General features: G+C 37.3%; 1 protein-coding gene across 5 annotated transcripts in view; it reads right to left on the bottom strand.

Annotated features, from left to right (window-relative positions):
• Positions 1-12,317, bottom strand: part of LOC149236250 (putative UDP-3-O-acyl-N-acetylglucosamine deacetylase 1, mitochondrial) — a 305,454-nt gene that overhangs the window by 155,275 nt on the left and 137,862 nt on the right. For all 5 annotated transcript variants that reach the window (XM_089461537.1, XM_089461538.1, XM_089461534.1 and 2 more), the window contains one exon: positions 1,996-2,060. In XM_089461537.1, coding sequence (XP_089317663.1) covers positions 1,996-2,060 — 65 coding nt within the window. The remainder of the gene's footprint in view (positions 1-1,995; positions 2,061-12,317) is intronic.

The raw sequence follows: 12,317 nt of genomic DNA, 5'->3' as shown, positions 1-12,317 counted from the left end.
TAATGATATGGGTAGAACTCATGTTTGGCTCTTGCCCATGCTCTAAATTCTTATGTCTAGACCATCTTTTGCATTTTTTGGTACATTTCCTGTTGTAAGTGGCCAAATTATTCTTTTAGCTTTCTTTTAATTTGCATCAACCTTCGAGGCATCGTTCTAGGCCTAACACAAAGTGTGGACAAGGGGAGGGGGAGGCTAACATCTTATGGACCTATTGACCAGTCTGTGTCAACTACGCTATAGCAATGCATATTTTTTCAAAGGAATTCCATCATGTTCAAGCAGTCAGATATCCAAAATTCGCCATCATCATTCATCAGTTTATCAAAGTTGTAATTCCAAATTCTACGGCCTTGTGGGCCATTGTAAAAACAATTCTATTATGTCTATAAAGCCATGTAAAACACCTAGGTAAGTTTAAGAATTTTTGCTAAAGAGTTTCACCCTAGGGAATTTTTTAACCTTGTTAATTATTTTGTGTTTCTAAACACAAAATAATTAATAGAGTTTTTCTCCCTGATATACCCCCAAAGCTAGGGTGGGATTCGATGGTGATGTTTTAAGTGAGTCTTAGTGTATCGAGTCTATGTATAAATATCGTACTCGATCATATCTTGAGTCTCGCAAAATTTGGTTAAGTCTAAGTGCCTATTTTTAATTATTAAAATTTCCAATTGTTCGGAAATTTAATAATTATTTGAATGTAAATTGTAGTTTATAAAAGTTGAAGAGGGTAGAGAACTCATAATTAGAACCTCTACACCTCAAATTTGTGTTTAGAAACCTTTACCTTTTAAGGGTTGAAAGTCATGTATCCCCTTAAATCTCTTATACTTGTTGCTTCAACAAGTTTTCCTTCATTAATCATCCTTAGGAACTACCCCCCTTGACTTAACTAGGAGAGAGTCTAAATGGAGTGAGTAGGGTTCAGAGTGACAGCCCCAACTATGAGCGTCGTGCCTTAGGTGTACACTGTAGGCGACAATAGGACCCAATGGACAAATGTGGACCTGGATGGGAAAAGTGTGAAAAGGGGTTATAATGAGCCGAGGGGAGTGAGATGTATGATGTCAGAATACAAAACTACGCAACCAAAATCGGGTTTTCCCATGTAGTGTCGCTCCTAAAGCTAGTAGCCAGTAGAGGAGATCCCACGGGACTAGGATACAAGATTAACCACCAAGTTGGGACAAGGGAACAAGGGTACAATCCAAACCCATTCTTTCCGCCGAATCCCGCCAATTCAATTCCAAATGTGTCCAAGAAAAGCAAGCATAAACACCCAATTTCTTAATGAAAAGTTATACCTTCGGGCCGGAAGGCCCACCTTCAAACATATGATCATAACAGATGGGCGAGGGCACATAATGGCTGGCTCAAGTGGTGGAGAATGGTGACACATCGATCTATCTGGTGGTTGCAATGGGCAGTTGGCTGCCGGCTGAAGACAAATCTGGGAGAAAAATTCTCATATAGGGGTCACCCACAGGTGGTGGGCAACAGGGACAAAAACCATTGGCAATTTGAAACTAAAACATTGAAAATGAAAAGCAATATTATTTGACGTCTAAAATAGTAAAAACGATACAAAGAATAAATTCAGTAATAAAATAGTCCAATTATAATATTCAATATTCTAGTAATGCAGAGCATACAGCTACAAGAAGCATAGTAATTTGAAACTATAACATAGAAGATCATTGTTTACAAGTCTACTATACAATGCCCCATATCCTCAGTGTACTTCAAACCTACCTTCAGAAAAGAATGCATGCCAGGGCCTAATTTCTGTCAGAACATTGGCTAATATCTTACAGTTGAGAAACAAGACTTGTGTCTTAGGCAATTCATTATCCATAAGAATATATATTTATCGTCCTTTAAGCAATTTCTATGAAATGCATATTTGGCTTGTTCACATATGTAGAATACATTTTATAAATGAAATTCACTGTCAATCTTTTATGTAGTCCCAGAGCTGTTCAGTACACTAACCTGCAAACTAAGGCATTTTCCACGGATCCTCCCTTTATGAATCCAGCTGTCCGTAATTGTTGAATCTGCATGTATTAGAAAATCTGACCACATTCAAGAACAATATGGGAACTGCATACGTAATAGAATAAGCACAGCTCAAGAAATTGGTTGTACAAATCACTGAAGACAAAGAATATGCACATTTCAAATCAGTCTTTAATAATTCTTAAAACAAAAGAAATCACACTGTATTTGCAAGGAACAAACACAAAGATGAGCAGCTCAATCCATATTTGCATTTTCAAAACTCTCAACATCCTCAACCATTCATAATTTTCATTTAAGTCATTCTCCAAGTCAGCTGATTTAGAGAGGCACATTCAAGAATAATATTTAATAGTGATCTCCTTCATAGGGTATACACAATCCGAATTACATACAAAGTTGTAGTAACACTTCAAAAAGGTTTATAACAACTATTTCAAATCAAATAAATTTTGAGTGCAAAAAATGGTGAAAATTTCTGGAAATACCAATCTTTCAGTTGCCTTTAATTGTATTATCTGTTTCATTCACATCATTTAGCATTTTCTTTACAGATATTAGAAATTGCAGATGAAACAAGTTGTCACCAACATGGAAAGTAAGTTATAACCCAAGGACAATCCACATTTGACTCATCAGTCTGATATAAAAAAACTGTTTATCAAATAAAATACTTTATCTCCACCTTCTTTATGTCTGGAATGATGTCCATTAACTAAATCTAGACAAAGTGTTCTGAGTAAAGTAGCATCTGAGGCACAAACAATCAAAACCACTCTTGTTCTATTATTCTTAAAGACACTTTATTCGGATCTAAGCTATTCAACGCATTGCTTACATTAATTGAAAGAAACTCCTTCCTTTCCTTCTGCTGACATACCCCCATTCTTCTTCTTCCAATGTCTAGACTCCGATCTAATGCACTTCTCTGAAAACCATTCTTTCCCAGATGCTCATCAATATTCAAGTACCATTCCCTTTTTGCAACTTCAAGACATTTTACCAACATGCAAACCAACTGATCCTTACCTTTGTCCTCAAACCCTTTCAACTGAGTCATGTACACCCTTCCTTCAAGGTTTTCATTCAGGAATGCAGTCTTCACATCATACTGTACTGCCAATGATAACACCAACCCGATACTATTTTTTGCTTTCGTGGAGAAATCCTCCCCAAATTCCACCCCTTCTTGTTACGCATGCCCCTTTGCTACTATCCTTGCCTACTGCTTGTCTATGAAGTCATCTGACTTATACTTCATTTGAAAGACCTTTTCCCAACCAATCAGTTTCCTCCCTTTAAGCAACCCAACCAACATCCATGTCTTTTTTTCCTAAAATGCTGCAAACTTTGCATCCATTGCATCAATCCATTCCTTATTGTTCTTAGCCTACTGAACAGTAATTATTTCAAATGAAGAAGAATTTACAATTTCACTCATAGAGGTGAGGTTCGTGGCAAGAGGCTACCTCCCAGAAGGAGGCAGTGGACTACGAGGAGACTGTTTGTACCTGTCAACAGATATGCATCTAATAAGGCGATCATATCTACTACTTCAAAGATGGGGTGGAGGATACATCAGATGTATGTGAAAATTGCCTTTCTACAAGGGGTGATTGAGGAAGAGGTGTATGCTGAGTAGCCTCAGGGATTTGAGGTGCATGGGATCGAGTCCCATGTATGCAGATTGAAGAAGAACCCATTGCCCCAAAATTTAGCAAGCTTTCTGAGAGGCCTCACAAAGGAAAAAAAACCAGACTAAGACACAACAATGAGTTGGTTTCCACTATCACCTTAACACTCCACCTCCTGCTCTTTAGTGGAATTTCACCACAAGGGAGGCTTCCTAGCATATATCACCTAAAAGGTCTTCTAATTCAATAAGTTCAAGGTGATGTAAGTGAATAGCTTAATCAAGGTACTTATTTGGATTAGGTAACAAATCTTTATGTCAAGGAGCAATGTACTGTAAATTAAGCCTAGAGAAGAGTACTTGAGGCCTAGGGTATCAAGATATGATTCAGTAAGGGTGCACCTAGGCATAGAAGCACAAGGAAAACGTTTACTTAAAGGTATGATCAACAATAGGATATCGTAAACCTTCGTAAATCCCTAAGTTGAAGCTATTGTGTAGAACTAGGGTTTTATGAGGCCTTAAATTGCCTAGGATTGATGACATGAGCCCTAACGAGGCAATTCCCAGCATGAACAAAGCTAGATTTTGAGTTTGTAAGGTCAACCAAGGTGAAAGGATGCCAAACCAGCTCCAATGTTTTAATAGTAAAAGCCCTATTTGAATTCAGCCATTGCCCTAGCCCTAAAAGCATGCCTTGAAGGGACGAAAAAGTAAGAAAGAAGGGATACATGAAAAATCTCAAGAGTTTTGATCATCAATGGATCCCAGTGCCTTTACCTATTTTGGTGATGTAGTCTTAGGGATTTAAGCCATAGAGATATAAAATTCATGCATGGAGTAAGGGGAAAACCCTAGTTTTCGCTTCCAAACCCTAGCTATATTTTTATAACGAGAGAAATTAACTAGAAGAATGCTCACAAGAAATTTCCAATAAAAATTTGCATTTAAACAAGGAACACTTACAAACCCCAACAACATTTCATTACATGTAAAACCATAAAATATATACAGTAAATACTCACAAATTTTCCAAGAACGTGCCTTCTTTCAATCCCAAAAAGATGTCTCCAATACACATACTAGTCTCCAACAACCAAAATCCACATAAGATCACATCTCCACAAGTAGAGAAGTACAATAAGTTAAATCAAGCTCTTTAAGAAAGGCTGAAATCCACAAATGTGATGATGAAAAATGAAATGGAGTGATCCTCCTTTTATAGGAGGTCTATCACTTCCAATAATTCACTAAAAGCCCTAAAACAAGTTTAGTTTTGAGTAGACACAAAGTAAAATGGGTTACAAGCCAACCCAATAGCTCAACAAATAAAATATGCAAATAAATGCCTACACATGTGAGCCATAAGCCTTCAATACGCATGACATCATGCCTTTTTAGGACTCAAAAAGCTCCAAAGATGCAATGGAGGGTTGGATGAGTCTCCAAGCATCATGATCAACCTCAATTTGAGGAAGAGTCCTCAAATCAAGCCTCAAAGCATCTCCATGTGTACAAAAGCCAGATCTAGGTGCCATGTAGACAACGTGGTGTACTCTCTCTCTCTCTCTTGACTTGGGAATCAATCAGGTACAACAAGCCTTCCTTAAACATCCCGGGGCATAATCATCCTCATTTCGGCTTTGTATCAAGGAATGCGCATCAAGTAGTTTCCATCCAAAAGTCACAGATGCATTCATCAGATCAGTTGTTATAGAGGTCGATGCAGCATTGTTGTAGATCTCTTTGGGGCCATCACCTTAGCCATATTCTCGTTTCTTGTACCAGCATATTCCCATAATAGATCAAATAAGGTTGTGATTCTTTGCATGTTAATCTTGTTTATTCTTTAGTTGCAGATTATATTTTCTAGTTTTTGTTGTTAATTTTATGGTTTAATCTACGTAAAATTGTTTGTCAACTGACAATGCAAATTTTTGAAGCAATATCCATAGTAATCAACAAATTTATAATTTGGTATATTACAGTGCTACCAGAGCTAGTTTCCCTGCCAGCCTAAGGGTTTATTGCAAATTGATCAAGGACCTTGAAGACAACTAGTTTTAGTGATCCATTATAATCACCCTGGCTAGTATTTGTTCGTTCATCAATTTTGGTGGTTTTCTCGACAACCACCCTAGTTGGCCAATTATTTTCTTGCAGAAGGATAAAATTTGTATTTTCCAGATCGAAATTGGCATTTTGTTGTGGATTGAATTCATCATCAAGCTAAGGCAGAATTATCAAATATCCAAGGTTATTATTTGGGCAAAGCTCCTCTTATTACCTGAAGCACGAAGATCCATTCCAGGAGACCAAAAACTATTGGATCTCAAAAGTAAATTGAAGATCAGATTGTCATCAAAAAGGGATCAAATCGCACCAATAATCAGGAAGTTCATTTCACCATGGGAGGCAAAGTCCTTCTCTCTATAGTCCTAGTCATGACTATCTCTCTCTTTGGGCGTGTGTATCTCCTCTTGGCAAATCGAATTCTTGGGAATTTTGAGCGCACTGGCAGACTGCGAATTTCCTTTAATTATGGGTGAGTCATTCATCCCACTGGCAAACGATTTCCTATATCTATCTATATATATATATATATATATATATATATATAAGGAATGAACTCCCTAAATTTCCTGAGCAAATTCAGACTGTAATTCAGGGTCAGATTATCGATCCTTGGCGTATTTATCAAATCATTATTATTACTGGGTGTGTTTCACTGGTTAATTTGACAAATCAAGGGAGCCATGAGGGCTAGATCTATTGTTAGTCATCTTGTTAGCGAAAGAACAAATTTGATGATTGGTGGGTGTTAATTTTTCATAGGGCGATTGTTATGAACATAAATTATGTAAAAATAATAAATATAGATAAGAAATAATAATCCTAATAATATATAATTAAATAATAATTAGTTAAACAAAGAGGCATGTCTCTACAAACATGACCCTTCATAAAAGGGTACTTACTTGGCTATATATATAGGACCCTCATTCTCATTTGCATCATCCTACATCTACATCAATTCTTTATACAATATACAATTTACAATTACTATCCTATGATGGATTTCCTTGTCTACGAAGTATTTTAATATTTCCGTTGCGTATACGACTTTTGGTCATTACATTGGTATCAAAGCCACATCTGATCCTGACTTTTAGCCATCAAACTTCGTCAACATTGTTGTCGTCAAGACAAAAGTGTTTTGCTATGAAGTGGGAGGTTCTCCATTCAGCCAATTTCGCTACTAGGCCCTTGGCCATAAAAAAAAAAGGAGAGAAAATATTAAAAATAAAAAATAAAAAATCAAATACTTATATTAAAAAAAACAAACAAACAAAACAAAACAAAAACAAAAAGTTTACATTAATAAAAAATAAAATAAATAATAATAAACAAATCATTTGATATATTAAATATATATATAGATAAATGTAATAAAAATAAAAATAAAAACGTGACCACGGTACAGCGAAAACCGCCACCTGATAAAGCCACGATAGCCATGACCACTCTGCAGTCTGCCGATAGACCCCACCTCCAGCAGTGTCGCAACAGCACTGGTTTCACACACTAGTCAATGTTAGTTTTTGGTAGCATCGATTGTGCTCTAGCAATGAAAATTGGTGGAGAGGCCAAGGCACATGAGTTCTAAAGAACCTGGAAACCATTTGGTGAAATTCCACCCGAATTGTATTTTATTAAAATAATTAATATTTTTAATGAGGATCCTAAGTCTAAACTTAGGAAAACTAAAATATTAATGGGTATTAATAAAAATATGGGTGAGAATGATCTAGAAGGCGGATCAAGTCAAGTTTTAATCTTAGCCGTTGATTAGAGACTTAATCTCCACCGTTGAAGTCTCAATGAGAAAAGGATCTGGAGTTCGATGGCTAGGAAGCTGAGATTTTGAACTGAGTGATCATTCGGCAACAAAGGGGCAGGGATAGTTCAAGAGTACTGACAAAGAGGCAGAGAGAAGCTAGTGGAGGCAGCGCAAGAGCTAAGAGGACTGACGTTGGGCCAATTTGGGCCCACACAGGCCTGACACAGAGCCAAAAGGGCCAGCGCGGAGTAGACGCTGCCCTCCACACAGAAAGTCGAAACTGTCGGGAAACTACTAGAACAGTCGGGAAGGTTGACACAGTAGGCAGAAGAGACAACACAGCGCTGACGCAGAGCCTGTAAGGCTGATGCAAGGCCAGTGCAGAGATAGTCGGGGTTAGCCAATTTTGTCGCTGGTTCAGTGGGAATCTGCCGGGTGAAGTGAGGTAAAACTCACTTAGTTTTCCGCCATTGTATTTTCTTTGTCACTGGTATATCGGGAGGGCAACCAACAATGTATTCAAAATTACTTCTTAATAATAGAAAACCCTCCGAGTTGCTGCACCGGTTTTCTCGTATTAGGTTTTTCGAGGACTATTTGTCCAAAAATAATTGTCCTATGTATCTTGTTCTTTGCTCAGTTTCTTATTTCATATAATCAAATTAAATTGGTGTTGGCTGCAGAATTAATTTACTTCAGTATTTTTCAGAAAATTACTTGATAATGTATATTAAAATCAAGTAGGAGAAGTAAATTCAGTTTTGTTGCAGTAGGGGTTCCTTGAGGGTAAGAATTTTCACAACCAACACCTCTACTGCCCTATTCGTGGCATTGGTAGCCGCAAGCAACCGCAAAACGAGCTAGCCATTTCCTCACCTCTATCAACGTCTAACTGCAATCTTCTCTCTATCATCGCCACCAAATTGCTTGTTTTCTTCATTGCTGCAAATCTGCGTCCAGGCCCACGCCCATGTCCACGTCCGTGCATACCACAGTGCTACTCTGACTTCATCACAGGCCCAACTCCACCATTCCTACTACGCTCCACCATCACCGCCTTACCACCGATCATCCAACGAGCTCCCAAATGTCGTCGTCCTTCCTACATTCACGTCAAATCACCGCCTTGCCTCACTGACCTTGATTCATCGTAGCCGCCTCCCATAGCCCACACTTCAAACATACCAATCGATGCACATTCGTACAATTCAATTTATCTAGCAGCCAATTTCTCATCATTTATTTGGCCAAAAATTGGATTTGAGTCACATAAAAACGAGAAGAATTGGGATTCGTAACCTACTTATGCCCTTACGCAATAGCAATTGATAACATACTTGACTCAAGTGATAATTAAAAATTAGTTTTACACATCAAAAATAGAGGGGTGAGTCAACCGATAATCACTAGGAATTAAAGCCTTTATTGTCTGAAGAGGGCAATATATAAATAAAAAGGAAAAGGTATTTAATATATATATATATATATTAAAAAATATGGAGTTTTCTTTATAACTTATGAAAAAGTATTAAAAATACATTTTATAAAACAGAGTATTATAAGGTGGAAGTGAAGGTTTACATATAAAAAAAAGGGGCAATATTATAGACGAAAATAGTATAGGAATTACAAGGATTACCTTTAAACCCTAATCTTAGCAACAAACACAAAAGGATGTTCATCACTGAAGCAAGATGGAGTCTAATTTGAGGGTGAACAGAGAAACTATGGATTCCATATACAACTCTACATTTTGGACCAGATGTACATTTTGTAGAGCAGGAGATCAGTATTTATCAATTTTTAAAAATCACCCAATACCTCGTCCCAGATGTCGAAGATTGTTTACTTTAGAAGAATATCAAGATAGTACCTAAACACAAAATAAAAAATTAAAAGAAGAAATCACAAAACTTCAAAAAAAGAATGAAGCATCAGAAAAGAAATATAAGGATCTCCAAGATCGGTTTCATGAAAAATCAATAGAAAGCAATGAAGAAATTTGGCATCTAAGGAACCATAATGAGAAACTTGTTGCACAAGTCAAAAAGTGTAAAACTAAGAAGCACAAGTTAGAACAAGAAAAGGAAAGTTTTGACAAAAAATTAAACAAAGGTCTATCAAAGAAAGAAGAGAAAAATTTATGCTTAAAAGACCTTAACAAAAAATTATTAGAACAAATCAAGTGTTTAAAAAACGAGAAGCTTGAAGACCAAAATAAAGTTGGCTCAGAAAATGAGGAACGATTACGTCTCAAAAATTATAACCAAAATCTGCTCAAACAGATTAAAAAACTTAAGGATGATAAAATATCATTGACAAATAGATTCGAAGAAATTGTCACAAAACAAGCATCAAAAGCACTAGATGTATTAGTCAAAATTGGGGAAGAAGAAATAAACATTGATCCCACTAATATTATAGTTCAAGCAAATCCAAATCCTACTGAAGTAAAGGTGTACTCAGAGATTGTCATTCAAATGATGAACATTCCAAATGATGATTCAGTCGTTAACTCAACAACAACAGCGCCTAAAGAAAACATCAACCACTAACATGATAAGGGAAAGCTAACCCCAAGGAGCTATGTATCGGCATCCAAATCACAACAGCAGACTTTCCAATCACGCTACGTACCAGTATCAGTCAGAAAAAAATAAACAAAAAATTTATGTTCCTAGGAACACTGAAGTTTGCAAAATCCAGTCATACGATAACTATTCACCACACATCTCCATAGATCAGAAATTCCCAAAAGATTAATCTAGGATGGTCTAATCTGTTCTCAGTCTGACAATTTTATATATCACTACAAGGATCATACCAACTTGCATCGGCAAATATGACTGTCCCGAGACCAGAAGACACACGTAGCAGATAAAGAAATCAAGTCCTGGTTACCGGGTGCAAGCCCCGGAAGTGATGATTGATGCTATGTGATTCGTTCTCCACATTTCACTAGTTTCAATCCCACTTCTTCACCCCTGTGAGCATCACCCGATGCAATGAGTGCTAAGTGAACTATTCAAAAATCATGAGAAATTAGTCAGTTACGACTACCTCTCATGGAAATGGTCATACGTGAATGATCTTACTTAACGCAGTTGAATCCCAAAAATAATATAATGCACTGCGTAAAACCCCCATACTTAAATTCAAAAAGAGTCAAGGGATCTCTACTTGAGTGGTTCATGAGGCACAATACTTGCTAAGGTTTTGCAAATGGGGTAGCAAGCTAAGTGGGCTTGATTGTGGGGAAAAACTCCACAGTTAAGCGCGCTTGAGCCAGAGGAGTTCTGGGATGGGTGACCTCCTGGGAAGTCCTGGTTACTGGGTGCAAGCCCCGGAAGTGATGATTGATGCTATGTGATTCGTTCTCCACATTTCACTAGTTTCAATCCCACTTCTTCACCCCTGTGAGCATCACCCGATGCAATGAGTGCTAAGTGAACTATTCAAAAATCATGAGAAATTAGTCAGTTACGACTACCTCTCATGGAAATGGTCATACGTGAATGATCTTACTTAACGCAGTTGAATCCCAAAAATAATATAATGCACTGCGTAAAACCCCCATACTTAAATTCAAAAAGAGTCAAGGGATTTCTACTTGAATGGTTCATGAGGCACAATACTTGCTAAGGTTTTGCAAATGGGGTAGCAAGCTAAGTGGGCTTGATTGTGGGGAAAAACTCCACAGTTAAGCGCGCTTGAGCCAGAGGAGTTCTGGGATGGGTGACCTCCTGGGAAGTCCTGGTTACCGGGTGCAAGCCCCGGAAGTGATGATTGATGCTATGTGATTCGTTCTCCACATTTCACTAGTTTCAATCCCACTTCTTCACCCCTGTGAGCATCACCCGATGCAATGAGTGCTAAGTGAACTATTCAAAAATCATGAGAAATTAGTCAGTTACGACTACCTCTCATGGAAATGGTCATACGTGAATGATCTTACTTAACGCAGTTGAATCCCAAAAATAATATAATGCACTGCGTAAAACCCCCATACTTAAATTCAAAAAGAGTCAAGGGATCTCTACTTGAATGGTTCATGAGGCACAATACTTGCTAAGGTTTTGCAAATGGGGTAGCAAGCTAAGTGGGCTTGATTATGGGGAAAAACTCCACAGTTAAGCGCGCTTGAGCCAGAGGAGTTCTGGGATGGGTGACCTCCTGGGAAGTCCTGGTTACCGGGTGCAAGCCCCGGAAGTGATGATTGATGCTATGTGATTCGTTCTCCACATTTCACTAGTTTCAATCCCACTTCTTCACCCCTGTGAGCATCACCCGATGCAATGAGTGCTAAGTGAACTATTCAAAAATCATGAGAAATTAGTCAGTTACGACTACCTCTCATGGAAATGGTCATACGTGAATGATCTTACTTAACGCAGTTGAATCCCAAAAATAAATAAATCAAGTCATTTTCATCAACAAGCTTTGAGGACAAAGCTTTCTGAAGAAGAAGGGAATGTTATGAACATAAATTATGTAAAAATAATAAACATAGATAAGAAATAATAATTCTAATAATATATAATCAAATAATAATTAGTTAAACAAAGAGGCATGTCTCTATAGACATGACTCTTTGTGAAAGGGTACTTACCTAGCTATATATACAGGATCCTCATTCTCATTTGTATCATCCTATATCAATTATTTATACAATATACAATTACTATCCTACGATGGATGTCTTTATCTACGAGGTATTTTAATATTTCCACTGCATATACAACTTTTTGTCGTTACAGCGACATTGTTCTTTGCTATGATAGTTGCATTTTATCATTAATACATTAAGTTCACCCCATATCA

This window comes from Pinus tabuliformis, chromosome 8 (genome assembly GCF_031772625.1).
Source record: "Pinus tabuliformis cultivar Carrire ecotype Pingquan chromosome 8, CPIR1, whole genome shotgun sequence".
Taxonomy (NCBI): domain Eukaryota; kingdom Viridiplantae; phylum Streptophyta; class Pinopsida; order Pinales; family Pinaceae; genus Pinus; species Pinus tabuliformis.
Note: the sequence above shows the minus strand (reverse complement) of the source record. Positions and strands in the feature narration are given on the sequence as shown.